Source organism: Gekko japonicus, unplaced genomic scaffold (assembly GCF_001447785.1).
Source record: "Gekko japonicus isolate JY-2015 unplaced genomic scaffold, Gekko_japonicus_V1.1 scaffold451, whole genome shotgun sequence".
In the NCBI taxonomy this organism is placed as follows: domain Eukaryota; kingdom Metazoa; phylum Chordata; class Lepidosauria; order Squamata; family Gekkonidae; genus Gekko; species Gekko japonicus.
Genome location: NW_015175983.1, coordinates 508,548 through 530,285, shown reverse-complemented (window position 1 = coordinate 530,285; position 21,738 = coordinate 508,548). Strand labels below are relative to the sequence as shown.

General features: G+C 47.1%; 1 protein-coding gene across 1 annotated transcript in view; it reads right to left on the bottom strand.

The window, feature by feature from the left end:
- NCAPG (non-SMC condensin I complex subunit G) overlaps positions 1–2,752 on the bottom strand; it is a 43,868-nt gene extending 41,116 nt beyond the window's left edge. Inside the window, exon 1 of the mRNA XM_015426268.1 lies at positions 2,651–2,752. Within this exon, the coding sequence (XP_015281754.1) occupies positions 2,651–2,752 (102 nt within the window). The remainder of the gene's footprint in view (positions 1–2,650) is intronic.
- Positions 2,753–21,738: the final 18,986 nt, after the last annotated feature.

Sequence of the window (21,738 nt, the reverse complement as noted above, 5' to 3'; positions counted from 1 at the left end):
CTTCATCCATCTCCTCTCAAGCATAGAAGGAAGAAACAGGAGAAGCAGAAGAGTTGGATTTATACCCTGCCGTTCACTTGGAGTCTCAGAGCGGCTTACAATCTCCTTCCTTTCCCCTCCCCACAACAGACATTCTGTGAGATAGGTGGGGCTGAGAGAGCTCTGAGAGAACAGCTTTGACAGAACTGTGACTGACCCATCTTAATGAACAATGCTGCTCACTTTTCAGCGTATGCTTCTATCTATAAGAAGGAAGGGAGAAAAAAAGGAAAACTAAAAAGAGAAAAAAAAGAAAAATGGTTCATTACTTATAGCACCCTGTCAAGAAAACCTCCTCTATCATCTGCAACCCATCCACAGACACTATATAGTGAATAGTCCATTTATTTAAATTCCAACATACTAATTTACTGAAAGATCAGTTTTTTTCCTATATCATAATAATGCTCATTTTTCTGCTTATTCTCTTCTAACCACCATATAACTGACCATTACATCAAATTATGCAAGTAGCTTATTATATTTCTGGTTCCTTATAACCTAAATAGCAGACCTGTAGATTCTTTATTTTAATGCTATTACTATTAAACACCTAGGAACACAATTATAATCATGTTTTCTCATATTATAGATACCATTTACATTACACTCAATCTCAATTACACTGAACCTCATTGATACTTCCCATATTCTGACTATAATTCTTTTTCGTAGCATCCTGTTATGTTAACATTAATACACCACATTTGCACTAAACATTGATTTATTTTTTCTTATTACATTTTTACCATCACACATGAGAAAATAACAACTCTGAGCCACAGATCATGTTGTTTGATTTTTCTGCAGCCTCTTTTTTTTGTGAATCATGTATTTTTCCCATTTCAATTTCAATGAACAAGTTTTCCAGCTTCCTACATATCTGGTCCCTTTCATTGGAAAGCATCCTGTGCCCTCTTTAGGGAAGCTGAACTATCACTCCATGAAATTCCTTGGAGGTCCCCTTCTGCCATTTCCAGCAGTAAAAAGTTCTTTACTAATTCCTTTGATTTGGCTGTTTGGTTGGTGGGTCCTTTAAGACTTTTCATAGGAAAGGGCGATGGTTTAGCTGTTCGTTTAGTAGGTCCTTTAAGACTTTTCATAGGAGAAGGCGATGCACCTTGAAGCACATTTCCTTGATGATGGTTCTGTTGATCAAAAAGGCTTTGCTGTTGCTGCCGCCACTCTTCTTTATTTTCCAAGTCCTTCGTGTAATAGTCCTGTTCGTCATCCACGGTATGCTGAGACTGCTGTAGTTCTTCCTTAATTTCCAAATCAACATGTGGGCTTAGAGGCTTCTCAATAAGATTTTCAAAGGCTCCCCTGACCGCTTGCTGGATTTCATCTAACAAAATCTTTTTAAATTGCTCCAGAGTAAGTTGCGACAACCTCTGTGCTCGCCATTTCCTCTGTCTCCTCCGCATCCATTTCCAACTCTATTTTCTTACCCCACAAACCACAGAGAACAATTGGCATTCAAACATCCATGCAGGGCAAATCAAAAATATAGTACAGGTATCACATTGATGTTGCTTCTAGTAATTATACATTATATATTCCATCATTTTCACAAATAGTATTATTTCTTTCTTTCCCCCTATAGATTACTCTGCAAATTTTTACTTCCGTTCTCAGAGTCACTGCTTTTCTTCAAAATTTAGGGAACGTTCGTAAAAGGAGGGATTTTAACGAAGGTCTTGACAGTTTGTTAGTAGAAGATACGCATACTCACATAATAATTCTTGCCTTGTCAAATGCTATGCTGAGAATTCAATACTCTAAAAGCAGAGGTCACAACTGTGACAAACATGGCAGCCATGTTTGCCTCCACTCCCCGCTCCTTCTTCAAGACAGTCTCAAGTTCACCCCACTGCCGCCGCTCGTGGGGCAACCGAACAAGTCTCCTGCTCCCCGACCTCCCTCCGAGAGGTTGGGCGGGGTCCGGTGCGGTCTCATAGACCCAGAAACCCCAAAAGAAAGCAAGGAAGGTCGGAGATGATCGGGAGATCCCGAACATCAACCGCGGCGCCACACCGTTACCGGAAGTTTCAGAGTCCACCGCTCTTAACCACTACACCAAACACAGCACTACAAATCACCCCACCTCAAAGAAAAAGATGTTATTAGTTTTCTCCATGTTCGAGAGTAGATGGATGGAGCATGACAGCAGGATCTCAAGATTACTGCTCTTAACACTCCACGATCAAGGAGGATACATTTATACATCTATCGCCAATTTTGACATATTTATTTGCCTGTTTACCCCCAAAATTAAATCCAAACAATGATGACCTTATAAACTTATCTTGTTATTCCTGTTTGCATCTCTTAAAACATGTCATTATATTGCATGTTAATGTATGAACTGATAAGCCCCATTTCACGGTGTCTAAGGAAGTGTGTGTGCGCACAAAAACTCATACATTGAATAAAACTTTGTTGGTCTTAAAGGTACCGCTAGATTCAAACTTTGTTCTACTGCTTCAGAGCAACATGGCTACCCACCTGGATCTATATAGGCTAAGTTATTTTTCTTACTATAAAACACATTGATATTAATTTAACATGGCTCAGCACTTGCAAATATATATGGAGACTGTGGTTTATTTACCTTATTGTATGTTCGCTTCAAAGATGTCACTAGCTTTCCATGACTCTGATGAGGTTTCTGAGCTTGCTCAAAGGCCTCCTTAATGCAGACTGTCTTTGTCATGGCTGTTAAGAGGTAGATAATTAAATAAAAATATGTGAGATCAGACCACTGTAAATACCCACAAACAGTCTACTTCACTACTTACCTGCTTCATCTTGCTCTAACACTCGGCCTTACTAGTCTTTTTTCTAACAAGTCTGTGATGCTTAATGCCAACCCTCTTAGTCATAATTTCATCCGAGGGCTAGTCAGTCACTACCAATAACAATAATGCTACCATACAGATATAAAACTTAGGGACATAACCAGATTACAGCAATTGCTGACAATTCTCCTACGTGGACACATTTCATCCTTCTCTGTGCTATCACCTGCTTTCTATACGTTCTAGCTGTTCATCTGTACAGAACTGATCCTTGTTCTAATGCTTGTCTGTCAGCTGTGTAAAACTGGTTGAACTGCACCATTTGTGTAATAGGGGAAGAGAACTTTCCATAATACTGTTGGTGTGAATTGTGAAATTCTGCAGGTTTTACAGTACAATCCTAAACAGAGTTACACCCTTCTAAATCCACATTGAAGGCAATGGGCATAACTCTGATTAGGGCCGCATTGTTAGAACTTTGGAAATGTGGTGCTATATGACCACTGAAACATATATCAATTTCTCAACCTGGCCTCATTGTGCAGATTTTTTTAATCTGCAAGGCAGGGTCACCACGTGGGCTGGAGGAATGTTTTTACAAACTTGAGATAACCCCCATGCCACGTTCGCAAGGAAAAATACCCATAAAGTTAGAAAAATGGAGAACCGGATACTAGTAAAAATATGTTTCACCGGACAAAGAACAGCGGAGTTCCTGGAAGACCTAGATCTCACAAGAACACCTCTACCTGGCACTAGAGATGTAAAATTTCCATAAATTTTGAAGCTCGGAAAAAACCTGGGTTTTTTTCTGTTTCCCCCCGAAAAAAATGGAAATTTTTGGAAAAATTGAAAAAAAATCTACATTAGCACTTCTTTTTTCTTTTCCAGATTGAAAGTCATTCTGTTACTTTAGGAACATAAAATATGACTATGGACATTTTTACTTGGCATGAAAGTATCACAAGTAGCATATTAAAAATATAGTGTATCCAAACAATGATTACAAACAGAATACCCACCCACATGCAAAAACAAAACTGAAACCTTCTTCTTTTCTTGTGACGGTAGCACCTCCTAAAGGAAGAAATGTATCTTGTTCTTGCATTAGAGAGTTCAGTTTGTAACCTAGGACTTGCTTGTCCTCAGTGCACAGAAATTAGATCAATCTGATACCAAACGTATTTTTTAGAAATGATTTGGAAAATATTAGAACACCTTGTCTTAAAATATTTTATTCATCATGTTAAAATAAAATGTTCCATAATCAATTTTTTTCTTTTTTTTTTTCCAGGAAAAAAACGTTTCCCCCCCGAAATTTTCCAGTTTTTTCCCAGGCCTCCACATCTCTACCTGGCAGGGATGACTGGCAGGGAATACTAACAGCCATTTGCCCACTACATGAAGCTGAGAGCTTGTCACTATAAAAAGTTGCTTGGGCAGCAGAGATGGACACTGAGATCTCAAGAGCTCAGTGTCCAGCTCCGTTGCCCAAGCAACTCTTTATAGCACTGGGGAAATGGCTGGTTGTATTCCCAGTCATCAGGTGCCAGGTAGTTTGCCTCATGCTTGGCAGAGGGCACTGGATCCTTCTGCAGATTGCCCCCAAACACAGTACAAGGCAGAGTCCTCATCATTGTGAGGGGTTGCTTCATTAACACACAATGCCATGGCGACAATAGTGAAGTTGTCGGGGAACTGGCAACTCTGCAAGCCCTAAGATAAGAAGGAAAAGTAAACATGGCTGCAGGGGGGGGGAACGGGGGGGGGGAATCAAAGACTCAGTGGGAAGAAGCTGAGACAGAGAAAGCAAAGGAAGAAGAAGAGATTGGATTTATACCCTGCCCTTCACTACCCAAAGGAGTCTCAGAGTGTAGGTGGGGCTGAGAGAGCTCTTTTGAGAACTGCTCATGAGAGAACAGCTCTGAAAGAACTTGTGACTGACCCAAGGTGGAAAAGTGGAGAATCAAACCCCGTTCTCCCAGATTAGAGTCCACCTCCTAACCACTACACCAAACTGGCTCTCGAGTGTAACCAGTGTGGCGGAGGGGACACCTCCACCACATCCCCCCCCCCCCAAACATTTTTAACAGCTCTGCAAGGAATCATACTTTCTAGAAAGAGAGGGGCCTATTTTCAAGTTAGGATTTTGGAACAGGTTTACCACTAGGGCTAACACATGTAAAATTTTATCCAGAACAATTTTCTCCAGAACAACCACTTACTCCATTCTCGTACATCAGGTAACTAATAAACAAACAGGGACAGGCTCAGATGGTAAGGAATTTAATACATTTCTTTAGACTTACTGAGAGTTGCTATAGAAACAGAATCAGCAGTTGATATAGGTTTAATTAGGAGTTAGCTGGGGGGATTATTGGTTGCACTTCTGCCTCAGTAAACTCCTAGTAGGTACCACTAGAGAAGGAGACTACACAGCAAAGCATCCCTGGGATAGTTTGAGATGGGTTATCCAGCCCTCCCCATCCCACCTAAATCACCACTAAGAGTTGCCAACCTCCAGGTATGACCTGGAATTCTCCTGGAACCACGATTAATCTTCAGACCACAAACAATGGTTGCCCTGGAGGATAACGGCAGCCTCTAAGAGTGGTCTCTGTGCAAGAATGCCAGCCTCCAGGGGGGACCTGGGGATTCCCTGGAACAACAGCTCATCTCCAGACTACAGAATTCAGTTCCCCTGGAGAAAACTGATACTATGGAGGGGGGACTCTGTGGCATTTGGAGGGCAGACCCTGTAGTGGGCAAGCCGTAGTTCTGATAAGAGCTGTTCTTGAAAAAGAGCTGGTTCCGTCAGAGTTCTCTCAGCCCCGCCGACCTCACAGGGTGTCTGTTGTGGGGAGGGGAAGGGAAAGGAGTTTGTAAGCCACTCTGAGACTCCTTCGGGTAGTGAAGGGCGGGGTATAAATCCAATCTCCTCCTCCTCTTCTTCTCCAGTCTGGTGTCGTGGTTAAGTGCGTGAACTCTAATCTGGGAGGACAGGGTTTGATTCCTCACTCCTCCACATGCAGCTGCTGGATGAAAAAGAGCAGTTTCTGTCAGCTCTCTCAGCCCCGCCTACCTCACAGGGTGTCTGTTGTGGGGTGGGGGAGGGAAAGGAGTTTGTAAACTGCTCTGAGACACATTTGGGTAGTGAAGTATAAATCCAATCTCCACCTCCTCCTCCTCAGGCTCCACCGCCAAATCTCCAGGACTTTCTCAACCTGGTGCTGGCACATACCTTTCCAATCCCCAAGCAGTCATGAGCCACCGTTGCTGAACATAGCCTACCTCACAGGACGGTTGTGAGGACAAGGCAGGAAGGAAGACGCACAAGCTTTTAGGGAGAGAAACTGGGAGCTAAACCAAAGGGGGGCATTTTTGCTAAAATTGTTACGGGCTATGGGATGCAGTTATATCTTTTTGCCAGCTTTTATTAAATAACAGATTCAGGGGGGGGGGTAGCCGTCTTGGTCTGAAGTGCGCGTGCGCACAAAAGCTTTGACCCAGAATGAAACTTCGCTGGCCTTAAAGGTGCCCCCGCTGGACTCGAACTTTATTAAAGAAGGCTGTGGATAAATTTTAAGGTTTTGTTTAAAAAAACAACACCACAGCACACAGGAACGGTGCTTCAAAGAGGGCGGGGAAAACACACCTCGGCCACACCCAGCCTTAAAAACCCAACCCGGCAGGCCGCTACGCTTCAGGAAGGCAACCAACCAGCGTAGAGGGGAAGGTGTTCGCCTTCAGCTTATTGGCTGTTCTTTATGCCAATCCACGACAATCAACAGCGGGCGCCGCGACAAGCCCCGCCCACGCCTTCAAAAGTGGAACCGGGCGCCGTGGGGAGACTTTCCTCCCAACAAACACCCTTTCCCGGCAGTCACCTGCGGCTCTCACCTGGGACCGCGTCGCCAGCTAGAAAGGGACCGAAACAGAAAGACGCTCCCGCGCTTCTCTCACTTCTGTCCGTCGCCGCCGCTGCTCCCGCTACGTCTTTTCGGTTCCCGCCTTTGCCTTCAAAAAAAGTCACCTCGACATGGAGCGGACCGGAAATCTCGCGAGACCTCGGAGGGAGGCTGAACCCGCGTGGGGAACGTCAGGTTCTGGGAAGGGGGGCGTGATGAATAATAAGCCCCAAGAGGAGCGTGGACGTCAGCAGTATGGGCGGAGCCTTTTCAACGCGGTTATGTCGCCAAGGAAACACTAACCGACGGTTTCCTGCGCATGTTTCAGTTCCGGCCCTGTTCTCACCGCGGATGAACGGGGTATTGTGTGTGGGTCTTCTGCCTTTTTTCATCTTATTTTTACTGGAAACGTAGGCGCGCGGACTCTAACCTGCGAGAGCCGGGTTCGATCCCCCCCCCTCCTCCACATGCAGCTGCTGGTGCGACCTTGGGTCACTCACAAGCAGTGGTCCTTCTAAGCTGAGTGAGTGTGAGCTGGCTCACAGTTTTTTAGCCTCTGGCTCACACCGCTATGTCTCAGCTCAGGAAGGAGGGCTCCAGAGCAGTGTTCCCTCTAAGCTGAGTGAGTGTGATGATCTAGCTCAGTTTGTTAGCCTCCAGCTCACACATTTTTGTCTTAGCTCAGGAAGGATGGCTCTAGAGCCAACTAATTTATGTAGCAGCCAAGTCACTTGCTCACAACTTTATTGCCCTAGCTCACAAAGCAGAATTTTTGCTCACAAGAATTCACAGCTTAGAGGGAGCATTGCTCCAGAGCAAACTGATTTATGCAGGAGCCAAATCGCTGGCTCACAACTTTTATGCCAGGAGTTCGCAAAGTAGAATTTTTGCTCACAGGACTCCACAGCTTAGAGGGAACATTGGTCACAAGTTCTCTCAGAGCTGTTCTCTCAGGAGCAGTCCTCCAAAGAGCTCCCTCAGCCCCGCCTACCTCCCAGGGTGTCTGTTGTAGGGGAAGGGAAAGGAGTTTGGAAGCCGCTTGGGTAGTGAAGGGCAGGGTGTGAATCCAATCTCTTCTTTCCCACCCAACATGGGTCCCCCAAGGCCCTCCTCAGGGCTCAGGCTATGGAAGATGTCACCAACCAAAACTTCATTACAACCAGCCTCCTCCTCCACTGCACCACACCACCTGCAAGCTTTCTGTTCCCCTGAGGCTCTTCATCAAGCTGGATGTTCACAACAAGGGCTTTTCCCTAGTATATTGATACCACTAACGTTCTGCCATTGTCATATACCAGCACTTTATGCTGTGTTTTATGCTGTGTTTTAACTTATATTTATATTTGTACTGTATGTTTCTGTTCACAAACTTTTATGTAAGTCGCCCTGAGCCTGCTTTGACGGGGAGGGCAGGGTACGAATCAAATACTTTTTTTCTGGTGGAACGGACTGAAATGGAGTTCCACAACCTCTTTGACAAAATTCTTTTTAAAATGTTTAAAAGTTAATGAATTTTCAGTATACAGACTGAAAACTTCATTTCCCTCTTGACGGTTCGGCTCCTCTTTTTCAACAACAACAAAAGAAAGTCCTGGGGATGAGAGATGATATTCTTCCATTTGTGGGCCAGGCTTCTCCACCCCCCCACCCCCCAACTGGCAACCTAATTCATTCCTGAACAGCTCGCTGGGTGAGTCGCTGGGTGCTAGGTCCACGCTTAGTTTCCCGGCGCTCCGCGAAGCATGGGGTTCGCTTTCGCATTCTTGCCGCATACGCAATCTTATGTTTCTTCGCATACTATGGAAGCTTGAAAAAAACACATCCAGTGCGACGGGACACATGCACGTCCCAGATGCACCAGATTAACTCCGCTTCTGCGATCCGACGCTCGCCTGCAACCCGCATTTTCTGGTTGCTACTACCCTTTTGCTGGTTGTTTTAAAATCCGCTTCTTCGGGCTGATGGGACGACTTGGTGACGGGAGCGCTACGCTTCCCAGATGTTGCCGTATGATCACGCCCGTTTGATGCACCCTCGACCTGTCCGTTTTGCGGGTCAAATCCTCCCGTGTGACCGGGGCCGAAATTGACTTTCAGAAAAAGATTGGGGTAAAAGTGGTCTCAAAAAGAACAGGCAAAAAACAAACAACAATGAAGTGAAAACCAAGAGTCTAAAAGAGTGTGTGGAATTTGGGATAAACAAAAGCTCTATGGCACCAGAACTGACAAAAAAAAGCCATGTACCAAAGGTCCTTTGACATCGCTTTAGGGTAAATACTCTCTTTCTCATCCTTGCTTTGCTATTTAAGTCACTGTATCGTCCTTCCTCTGCTGAGAGGCAGGCAGTTCTGCATCTCTAAAACAGGGCTGTATGATCCAGAAGAAGAGGAGGAGATTGGATTTAGGCCCCGCCCTTCACCCGGAGTCTCAGAGCAGTTTACAATCTCCTTTCCCTCCCCCTCCCCACAGCAGACACCCTGTGAGGTGGGTGGGACTGAGAGAGCTCTTTCAAGAACTGCCCTTTCAAGGACAGCTCTGTCAGAGTTATGGCTTGTCCAAGGTCATCCAGCAGCTGCAAGTGGAGGAGTGGGGAATCAAACCCGGTTCTCCCAGATTAGAGTCTGCGCTCTTAACCACTACACCAAACTGGCTCTCCAGTCACATCTGAGTAGTGACATGACAGACCTAACCCACACCAAGGAGAAAAGGCAAAGCCGAAACACTAATGCATACATCGTTCTAACAGATAGTCTCCTCTATGTGGAATCTTCACCCTTTTAAATCCATGGAAGTCAACCGGTTCAGAAGGCTGTTAGCTCTGTTTAGTACTGCACTCTTGCATAGTGTCATTAGTTTACTTTTTGCAGCACTCTCTGTACTCCCTTATATTCCAGTGGGAACTATTGCCTTATGATGGCCATTGAGAAGAAAAATGTTTTTAAAAAATGTTTTCTTCTGCTGCATAGAATACTGGGCAAAGCGGAATTGGTAGTGAGAACAGAAAGAAGAAATGGAGGGATGAAAAGCGCAGGCACATATGTCGTGTAAAAGTGAAAATTTGAATGACACCTCTGTTTTTAGAAGAAAGTGGTAAACAGCTGTATTGGCACATGCAAAATTCAGAACAAAACCCAAAACGACACAAGCTTTCAAGAGCTAGAGCTCTTCATCAGGCCAGAAGGGTTAAAAAAAAAAAAACAGGGGGGGGGGGGGACAGATTTTTCAGGTCATGCTCATAAGTCCCAGTCTGGTCAGCATTTTGTGTTCGATGCTGATCTACAGTTGCCAACTCCAGGTTGGGAAATTCCTTGAGATTTGGGGGCGGAGCCTGGGGAGGGTGGGGAACCTCAGCGGGAATGTGATGCTATAGGGCAACCCTCCAAAGCAGCCATTTTCTCCAGGTGGAACTGATTGCTGTAGTCTGGAGATCAGTCGTAATACCAGGAGGACTCCAGGCACCACCTGGAGATGGCTAAATCTACCTGAAGGTCTTGTGGTATAAGGGGAGCAGTGGCACAGTGGGTATATCCCACTGTCTTAACATCTGAACTGTGTCAGTTCGAGCCCCGCACTGGTGTGAGCAGCCAGCCTGTTGTCCCCAGCTCATCGTCCACCCAGCGATTCGAAAGCTTCGGCGAGTAGATGAAATGGGAACCACTCCTTAGAGAGGGTGGGCACACCAATCTCCCTTGTGGGAGGGTGTTAGCTGACGGTCGGACGTTCTGGTCGAGGTTCGGGAAAGGCGAAAAAAACCTTCTCAGCTACAAAGAATCCCTGCAGTGGATGTTTCCGGCCAGGCGGTGGCAGTGTGGCGATTGACATACGGGTCCTGAAGCCTGGTCAACAAGCAGCCGTGAGGAAAATGACGGAGCCAAGCCAGAAGATGTCTACACCGGGCAGTGATGGTGTGTGCAATTAAATGAATATATGTTGTCTTCCCTATCCCCTACAAATATTGTTAGTCCCTTGTCTATATTGAGTAACTGTACATCGCTTTGAGCCCACTGGGGAAAGCGATTAATAAATGGAAATTATTATTATTATTATTATTATATTACTGCTGGTGATTACAGCTGTTGCCTTTGAGGAAGAGCAAACAATGGATGGTCATTTCATTTGGGGAAAAAACAGAAGGGTCTGCTAGCAAAACCCAAATGTCTCTCAGAAAAACCACAGGCATGGTGAGAGTCAGGCCTGTAGCCAGGATTTTCTTGTTTGGGGGGCATTTAAATTTTTAAGGGGGCAGTTAACTTATAGTTAATGTAATTAATCTGAATGCCTGTCTTTAAAGGGGGAGGCTCTGGGCTGTTTTTAGCCCTTCCTTAGTTCTTGGGAACAGCTCAGAGAACATTGAATTGCCTTCAGAAGCCATTTCAACAGGGCAATAAGGCTTAGAAGGGCACTCAAGAATACATCTCCAACAATCCCCCTTTCTGCTAGCCCAGTCCTGCTGTATACCACCTAGGTCATGGTGAGTCTTTCAAAAGCATTCTCATGAGCCTTTGGGAAACATGCAAAAATAAGATTTCTGGCATGGCTATTTGTGGGGCGGGGCTTTTGGTTAAGGGGGCGGGCCCCCAGAATGCCGCACTGTAGCTACAGGCCTGATGAGAGCAGAAGGAAGCAATCAATAGGCTTTATGTTTGGTGTAGTGGTTAACTGTGCGGACTCTAATCTGGGAGAACGATTTGATTCCCCACTCCACTTGCAGCTGCTGGATGACCTTGGGCAAGCCATAGTTCTCAGAGGTGTTCTTGAAAAAGAGCAGTTCTTGAAAGAACTCTCAGCCCCACCTACCTTCACAGGGTGTCTGTTGTGGGGAGGGGGAGGGAAAGGAGATTGTAAGCTGCTCTGAGACTCCGAGTGAAGGGTGGGGTATAAATCCAATCTCTTTTTCTTTCAACAATGACTTGATAAAACAAAGTTTGGTCTTAAAAGTGCCACTGGACTCAAATTTTGTTCTTTAGACCAACATGGCTACCCACCTGAATGACTCAATAAATTTACGATGGTTCCCAAGGTATATAACATTAAAGCCAAATCGGGTGGTGTTTATCTTATGTATAAGTAGCCTCCTCAGGGAAAAGCTGTAGAGATTCATTTGGAGAAACATTTTTGTTTAAATAAATCACCACTAGGGGTCAGTATAATCGTGCATTTGGATATTGAGCCGGCTTTCGCTATTCTTTTCATCATTATCTATAAAATGCTAACGTTTGACCTTGGTTCCAAGGTTTACATAAAAGGTCTGCCGGAATGGAGGTGGAAAGGGTCAGTTCAGCACAGAACAACGTCTTGATGTGTAAAGGGGAAAAAAGTGTATCCCTTTTCCCTTTCTATACACACGCACACACATATACACACGCGCACACATATATACACACACATACATACACACCATGGAAGAGATACTTAGGGGGGGGAACACCAACAGAAAGCCCTTAAAATGGGCTTGGAAATGCTGCACTATCAGAGTACTGGGAGGTGGAGAGTTAAACCCCCTCAAGAATGGGGAGCTTTGAGTGACAGCCAGAAATGTTTATTAGCTGGGTGCTGAGTGGGAAGGGGCATACTCTGACGGATGCCTGATTGGAGAGAAGAGAGGCGATTCTGGACATGAACTATTGAAAATCTGCTTTGAGGAAGAATTCAGTTGAAGGACTGCATCTCTCAGCCTGTGCCGAGAACTGGGAATGAGATCTGACAAGGTGGTTGGGTAGTGAGACGAGACACCCATTCAAGGGGAGTGTCAGGTTCCCAGTCTTCCGGGGAAAGAAGAAGAATCCCTGCCCAGTCAAACAGGGAGAGGCATCCCTGGGAGGAGGAGGAGGAGGAGATCCCTCGTCTGCTGTGGAAGGAAACCGCTTGAGACACCTCAAAAGCTAGGTAGAAATTAGAGATTAAAAGGGAGGCAGTTAGGTGCTGAAAGAAGGTACCACCTCAAGGAAATAAGAGGAGAAATAGGAAACTCTATGGAGAAACAGTGTGGCGTTTGGGAAACGCAGGGACAAAAGCCTCTCGATATTAAGGTCTCGGTGTGACGAACTGACCTCCAAAAGCAGTGCTGCTGAGCGCATCAAAGTCAGAGAGTGGGGAGATTAAAGGGTTAATGCCTCATTGTAAAGTACAGTTTGATTGACAGGCTGCTGCCTGCATGCCCCCTCCCCCCCTTTCTGACGGGTCATCTTCAGCTGAGGAGAGCTTTCAAAAGTCTTACAACAAATGTAGAGTCTAATGGCACCTTGAAGACCAACAAAGGTTTATTCAGTCAGTCAGTCATACCTTTTATTGGCATACTCAAACATAGTTTGAGCTGCGGTGGCTCAAGTGGTTAAGATGCTGAACTGCAGGCTGTGGAAGGTCAGTAGTTCAGCAGTTTGAGACCCGGGTGCCGCATGACGGAGTGAGCTCCCATCTCTAATTCCACCTCCTGCCAACCTAGCAGTTTGAAAGCAAGAACTACAAATCCTAGAAAAATATGTTTAATCAGATAATACAATAAAGCAGGGAAAATGGACATCTGTACCACGGGCAACAATAGGTATGATATTCACACCTCACCTCTGTTTTATAATCACCCATAATATAGTGGGGTTTTTTCAGTTGGTGGTGTTAAATAGAGGAATTAGAGGAAGAACTTGACAGAGAAATCATAGTAACACACTGGAAAGTATTTCAGGCATCTGTTTAAATTCGTGAGATGACCTAGCACAGGGGTGTCGAACTCATTTGTTATGAGGGCCAGATCTGACATAAATGAGACCTTGTTGGGCCGGGCCACGTGTGTCATAAAAGGCAATGCCAGGTAGCGGAGATACAAACTTTATAAAGGACACAAACACAAAGGTGTTTTTTTTACTTAAAATAAAAACTTGCTTAAAACATTAGCACTCTTGCAATTTTTTTTTTATTTAACAGTGTTTGATGACTGACACCCCTTGCTCTGAATTATTGCATCAAAATGTCTGTGCTGTTGCAATCTTGAGTATAGTATTCAGGTGTGTATCTATAAGCTGCAAACTTACAATGACACTGCAGCAGCGGAACTGGAAGAAGAACCAGAAGACAGCCAGTTCCACTGTGGGCCTGATAGGAGCCCTCCGGGGGCCCTGATCTGGCCCCCGGGCCGCATGTTTGACACTTCTGACCTAGCATGTTGCCCAAGGTTGTCAAGTAGAACCATGTTTTCTGTGGCCTTTCCCAAGGCATTTTATTCATTCCTACCAACTGTGACATTCTGAGGTTGTTTCACAGTAATCCAGTATTAGGGGTTGACCTGAAGGTCTCCCAGAATAACAATCGATATCTAGGCTACAGAGAGCAGTTCCCCTGGAGAAAATGGATGCTTTGGAGGACGGACTCTGTGGCATTACGCCTCCTGAAGTTCTTCCCCTCCTCCCCCAAAATCTCCAGAAATTTCCCAACACAGTACACAACCCTATCAGTACCCATGGGCAACTCACCATGATCATTCTCGAACAGAGCTATTATCAATGGTACCTCCTCCATGAAATCCCACAAATTACCCCCAGTGTCAAAGCATCTGTTAAAATAAGGGGAAACGAAAAACTTCGGCTCAGGTTCAGGAGCACCATTTTAAATGGGCGGGGGGGGGGAGGTGAAAGCAGGGGGGGTGTAATAAAGCACGATTCAATGGCTAGCTCTTGAATACAGAGAAGGAGAAGGAGGAGAGATTGGATTTATACCTGGCCCTTCACTACATGAAGGAGTCTCGGAGCAGCTTATAAACACCTTTCCCTTCCTCTCCCCACAACAGACACCCTGTGAGGTAGTTGGGGCTGAGAGAGCTCTTGACAGAAACTGCTCTTTCCAGAGGTTAAAATGGGAGGGAGGAATTAATGTGTTTATTCTGCTTCCTGAAATCTATAGCGGTGTTATCAGAACAGGGCAAATGGACCGCTTAAAAAGTTAAATAAATTATACCTTTGCAGGCATACTCTTTCACATAGAACAGCCACAACAAGTGAGTTGGCCAGAGATATAGATCCTCTGTAGTGTGAAAAAATAATACTCACTGTACTTGATCCCATAATACAACTATGTTATTAAAAATGTCAATGTACAGTATTTATTTATTATATTTATATCCCACCCTCCCCGCCATTGGCAGGCTCAGGGCGGCTAACAACATAGATACAGGGGTCATTTCCTGCGGGAGCGCACAGGAGCGGAGCTCTGGCAGTAAGGAGTCCAGGGGGCGGGCACATGCAACAAGCCCCGCCCCCTGCTCCCAGCAGTCCTCAGTTGGGCCACGAGGAGCAAGAAGCAGCCAGGTAAGTTGCCGAGCCCCCCCCCCATGTCCTGCCTTCAGGTACAAACTCTCCCTCCTCTGCGAGGACAGATCTGCACGCCCCCCCCCCCCAATAGCTGAATGGTTGCCTCTGGGCTCCTGCCAGGCTGTTCGTCATCCAGCTGGTGGTGATATTGATGTTAAGGCCAGGTTGGGGGTGGTGTTGATATTAGGGCCAGGGCCATGATGTCTAGTGGCATCCTACTTGAAAGCCTTGCAGAAGAGCTCTGTTTTACAGGTCCTGCGGAACTGCAAAAGGTTCCGTGGGGCCCTGATGTCCTTCGGGAGCTAATTCCACCAGTGAGGGGCCGCCACAGAAAAGGCCCTGGCCCTCGTTGTAGCCAACCTGGCCCCTTTTGGGCCTAGAACGGCCAGGTGATTTGGGGATCCAGATCTTAGTGCTCTCTGGGGCATATGGAGGGAAAGGCAGTCCCTCAGGTAGGTAGGTCCCCAAACATATAGGGCTTTAAAGGTTAAAACCAGCACCTTGAACCGTATCTGGTATGCTATAGACAGCCAGTGCAGTGTTTTTAGGGTGGGCTGGATGTGTTTCCGCAGAGGAAGACACAACAACAGCCTCGCCGCTGCATTCTGCACCAGCTGCAACTTCCGGATTTGGGACAAGGGCAGCCTCATGTAGAGAGCATTGCAGTAATCCAATCTCGAGGTGACCATTGCGTGGATCACTGTTACCAGGTTATTGTGTTCAAGGAAGGGAACCAACTGCTTAATTAGCCGTAGATGGTAGAAGGCAGACTTCGCAGTGGCTGCTACCTGGGCCTCCATCGTTAAGGAGGTGTTCAGGAGCATTCCCAGACTTCTAACCTTCAGCGCTGGCACCAACGGCGCCGCATCGAAGGCCAGGAGAGGGATCCCTAACCTTGGGCCACTTCGACTCAGGCACAGGACCTCTGTCTTCATTGGATTCAATTTCAGTCGGCTCAGTCTAAGCCAACCAGCCACAGCTTTCAACGCCAGGTTCAAATCTCTCGGACTAGAGTCTGACTGGCCATCCAACAACAGCTAGAGCTGGGTGTCATCAGCGTACTGGTGACAATCCAGTCCATGTCTCTGAGCAATCTGGGCAAGGGGCGCATATATATGTTTAACAGCACTGCTCCTTGGGGCACTCCACAAATTAGCGGGTACCTTCTGGATAGCTGTTTCCCATCTGCCACCCTCTGTCCCCAACCCTGGAGAAACGAGGAGAACCACTGCAAGGCAACCCCATGAATCCTGTTATCGGCGAGGCAGTGGATCAGTAGTTGATGGTTGACTGTGTCGAACACCGCCGACAGGTCTAACAACATCAACACCGCCATACCGCCTTGCTCCAGATGCCTCCGGAGAGCATCTGTGAGGGCGACCAGGACCATCTCTGTCCTGTTTGGAAGCCGGACTGGAAGGGATCTAATATGGAGGCATCATCCAAAAAACCACCACCTTCGCCACCACCTTCTCAATTAATTTGCCCAAATAGGGCAAGTTGGATACCGGTCGATAATTAGCCAATTCGTCCGGATCCGAAGATGGCTTTTTTAGGAGGGGGTGGGCCACGGCCTCCTTTAGGGCACTAGGGAACAGTCCCTCCTCAAGGAACTTGTTGATGATCTCCCTTAGTGCCCCTCGTAACCCATCATGGCCAGCTTTAATTAGCCATGATGGGCACAGATCAAGGCTACAGGTGGTTGGGCGAACCGATGAGAGTAATTTGTCGACCTCCCCTAGGCTGAGTGGACTGAAATAATCCAGAACATGGCCAGAAGACGCGCATGTAGCCTCGAGTTCCGTTACTGTCTCAACTGTGGCAGGGAGGGTGTGGTGAAGCAACAAGACTTTATCTGCAAAATAGCTCGCAAAAGCCTCACAGCCAATTTCCAGTTCCTTATCGTTTAGTCTGCCCCATGGCAGAGTAATAAGAGATCGAATTGTTCTAAATAATTGGGCTGGGTGAGAGCTCACAGATGCAATCTTGGCTGCATATTTAAAAAAATAGGTGCTCTTGAGGAATAAACACATGTAGTGTGAAACATGATAGGCTGTGTAACGATTCCTTGTTTAAGAGTGTGTGTGTCTCTTTAAATGTTTGGTTGAAGTGTGGTGATAAGCAGAGTGATTGAGAGAGACAAATGTGCTGTGATTGGTGAATGGCAGAGTGTGGGGAGTGTGGGGAGTTTTTGAAAGAAATCCCTGTGTGTCAGTCAGTTATGAAAAGTTAGTTATGAAAGTCAGTTGGAATTGTTCAGTTGATGTTGTTCAGTCAGTGAGAGTTCAGAGTTCTGTGTGAGATCTCAAAGAGTGCTGTATATATCCTTAGCCTGTTTGGCTAACTACGGGAAAGAGAGATCCCTGTTAATGTTGGAACTGAGTGTCAAACAAACAAAAGTAAAGGGAAAAAAGGCTGTGTGTGCGATAAAAGTGAACGACATATTTACAAGTCCCTTCATCCTAAACAGTTACAGAATAACCAACCTCATAATTTGTTCTTAGTTCAATAAATCATCTTTTGTTTAAGTTATCCCAGAATTGAATTCAATCGTTCCTCAGGACCACATAGATCTGTCAGGTTCCACAGCCAACAACTGAGTACACGCTTATTGGAAAGGTTATACTTTATTGAAGAGCTATAGATGCATTAACAAAGGCACTGTTAAGAATGGCGTCGCCCCTACAAGCATAATGGGATATAGGGTATTCGTATGTACCCGCCCCTTCCTTAGGCCAATTAGCCACATTCCCGTGCACGGGAGGAGCCCCAGGCCGTTAGAGCTGAAGCTGAGAACCGATAGCGCTCCCACAGTTCCCTAGAATCCCAGACACTACACATCGCCTGCAAGGCCATAGATAAGCACGAATTACAGAAGCCAAAAAGGAATGCAGCAGTCCTGGCAAGCTAGCACCCCACCCCCAACCCTTATGGCAGCATAGCTGACATTCTGCCCTCTCAAAAACCAGCTTCTCCCGTCCACTCCGGGAGGTCTCCTGGTCATTCCGGGAAATCTCCCGGTTTGTCCGGGAAATCGCTATGAAACTTCCGCAACAACCGAGGGGCCCAAATATCCCCTGCTTTCACCCACTCGAGGTGCTGGGGACCAAAGTCCAGCCATTCAACCAAATCCACCGCCACGTCATTGATCACTTTTTTCACTTTGAAAGGCCCAAGGTATTTCCAACCAAGTTTCCGGCTAAGTCTTAAGACTTTATTGTTTTTTGTAGACACATAGACAGAGTCCCCAGGCTGCAGAGCCCACCCCTCCACCCTTCTCTTGTCAGCCTGAGTCTTGTACGCCTCCTTGGCCATATTCAAAGTCTTGCAAAGGAGCGTCCAAGACTCCTTTAACCGTTGACACCATTGAGCTGCATCCCCCGGCCCCAGGTGGGCTATCAGAGCCATACAAAGCCTTAAACGGGGACAGTCCGGCTGAGGAATGGCAAGTGTTGTGATAACAGAATTCAGCCAGGGCCAGCAGATCCACCCAATCGTCTTGTTGATAATTGGTGAAGCAACGGAAATATTGCTCCAAGGTTTGATTAACCCATTCTGTCTGGCCATCAGTCTCTGGATGATAGGCACTGCTCAGGCCCCGTTCCACCCCCATTAATTTCATCAGCTCCCCCCAAAACCGGGAAATGAATTGGGTCCCCCTGTCAGACACCACCTTGGCTGGGAGCATGTGCAGGCGGACTACGTGTAAAAGAAACACTTTGGCTAGTGTTTTTGCCATGGGCAGAGAGGCAAACGGAATGAAGTGTGCTTGTTTGGAAAACAAATCCACTACCACCCAAATGACAGATTGACTTGCTGGGTGGGAGATCCGTGATAAAGTCCATGGATATCACCTCCCAGGGCCGGTTCGGAGTTGGATGAGGGTGCAATAAACCTGGGGTTTTCCCCGGCCAGGGTTTACTCATGGCACAGATTCGGCAGGATTTGACAAACGAGGATAAATCCTTCCACATTTGCGGCCACCAGAATTGCCACTGCAGGAGTTGAAGGGACTTAACAAAACCCGGGTGTCCAGACAATTTAGAGCCATGCACGGCTTGCAACACCTCCCCCCTGAGGGAGAGCGGAACAAACGGTTTATGTCCACGGTACCAACAGCCGTCAGCCTGCAGTTTGACATCTCCTTCTGCATCTACTAACGCCTTGTCGCCCTCCGAGAAGGTGGAGGCGAATTTGCTGTGCCAAGTCCCCCCCCCCCCAGCTTGTCCAACTGGGAAGTGTCAGGTGGCCGTGATGCAGGGGGGAGGGCAGCGGGGCGAGTCTGGCTACGTGTCGTCACTGCCCCGCCCAGGTGGGAAGGTGTGAACACCAAGTCCAAAATAATGTCTCATTGGCTGTCGTGCTGGGGGAGGCGTGACAGGGCATCAGCCAAAGAGTTTGCGGAGCTGGTAAAATGATGAAGGGTGAACTGGAACTTGGAAAAGAAATCAGCCCACCTGAGTTGTTTTGTATTTAGGCACCGGGGCGTCTTGAGCGTTTCCAGGTTTTTATGATCAGTCCATACTTCGAATGGGACTCTCGCTCCCTCCAGCCAGTGTCTCCAGGTCCAGGGTGAGTTTTATGGCCCCCGCCTCCTTCTCCCAAACTGACCAATTGCGTTCCATGTCATTAAACTTCCTTGACACATATGCCAAGGGGTGCAGTAACCCATCCCCCCATTCTTGGAGAATACCCCCCCATGGCCACATAGGACGCGTCAGTTTGAACAATAATTTTTTTTGTTTCCTCAGGGTGAGCGAAGACTGGTTCTGGGGTGAACAAAGTCATGAGGCATTCGAAAGCCTCCTCCCAACTCCAAGCCAACGCTGCCCCCGGCTTGGTTGCGTCCGGCCCCTTTCCCTTGGTTTTCAACAAGTTGGTCAGGGGCAAACTGACCTGGGCAAAGTTGGGCAGGAAATTTCTGTAAAAGTCCATGAACTCAAGGAAGGATTGTAACTGGCACCTGGTGCAAGGGACTCCCCAGCCCAACACATCCTGTATTTTCCCCGGGTCCATCTCCAAGCCCTTGTCAGAGATCCAATATCCTAGAAAGTCAATGTGGGTCTTGTAAAACTTGCACTTAGAGAGTTTCGCAAACAGTTTGTGCTTGTGCAACGTGGTCAGAACTTCCCTCACCAAGTTCTCATGGGAAGGTAAGTCGGGGGAGTACAGCAAGATATCATCTAGGTAAACAAGCGCCCCCTTGAACAAGTGCTTGTGCAACACCTCATTGATTAGATTCATGAAGACCCCCAGTGCCCCCTGAAGACCGAACGGCATCACCCGGTACTCAAACTGACCCAGGGGCGTATTAAAGGCAGTCTTGTGTTCGTCCCCCTCCCTGATGCGAACCCGAAAGTAAGCGTCGCGGAGATCCAACTTCCAGAAAAATTTCCCTTTTGCCGCTTTGGCCAGTAGATCTTTGATCAAGAAGAAGAAGAAGAGATTGGATTTATACCCCGCCCTTCACTTGGAGTCTCAAAGCAGCTTACAAAGTCCTTTCCCTTCCCCTCCCCACAACAGACACCCTGTGAGGTAGATGGGGCTGAGAGAACTCTGACACAAACGGCTCTTTTTCAAGGACTGCTGTGCCAGAGCTTGTGACTGACCCAAGGTCACATCAGCAGGTGCAAGGTGGGGGAGTGGGGAATCAAACCCGGTTCTCCCAGATTAGAGTCCGCGCACGTAACCACTACACCAAAGGCATGGGATAAGCATTGGTCGAAGACACTGTGTTCAATCCCCGGTAGTCCGTGCACAACCTCAACCCCCCATCTTTTTTCTTCCGGAAAAGCACCGGGGCAGCAAAAGGGGAGGAGGCTGGCCAGATGAAACCCCTGGCCAGGTTTTTATCGATAAATTTGCGCAGTTCGTCTTTCTCGGCTGGACCCATTGCATAAATGCATCCCTTGGGTAGTTTTTGGCCGGGTAATATTTCAGTGTGGCAATCCGAGTGTCTATGGGGTGGAAGCTCATCGGCCTCTTCCTCTTCAAACACCCCAGCCAAGTCACAGTACTCAGGGGGAATGCTTTGCAGCTCCTCTTGAACCAAACACACTCTAGGGGTTTCCACTATTGGCTGCTGGCCCCACTGCGGGTTCCATCGGTGCCCTTGACACCAAGGCGAAATGAACTGTACTTTCCCTTCATCCCACAGAATGTATTGATTATGTCCATGTAGCCAAGGGCCCCCCAACACCAGCGGGAATCTGGTGGCCGGGGTGACTCTTCCCAGTGATCCCCTGCCCCAACCCGCAAAGGCACAGTCTCGTATTCACATGGTTCTTTCATCATGGAACCATCCATTTGGATAAAAATCAACGGATCTTCCAACTTCACCGCCCGTGCTTCCAGCCCCGTAACTAAGGAAGGGTTGATGAGGTCCCTCCCACACCCCAAGTCAATAAGTGCTCTTACATGGATATGCGTCCCAAGGGCTGGGTTAATCAGAGTCACAGTCACGAAAAACAAGGGGGGGAACTGCTCACCACTTTAGGTGCCTCTGGGATTGGGCCCTGCTGCTCCGCACCTCTTACAGCACGACCTGGCCTTTTCCCACCATCTCGGGATCATCCTCGCTGGAGTCTTCTCCCAATTCCTCAGGGCCTGCCTGGAGGACTTTGGCAAATTTCGGCTTCCCTGTCAACTTCCTGGTCAGGGTTGCTAGGCGTGCTTTCCCGGGATCGCTCGAGCTCTG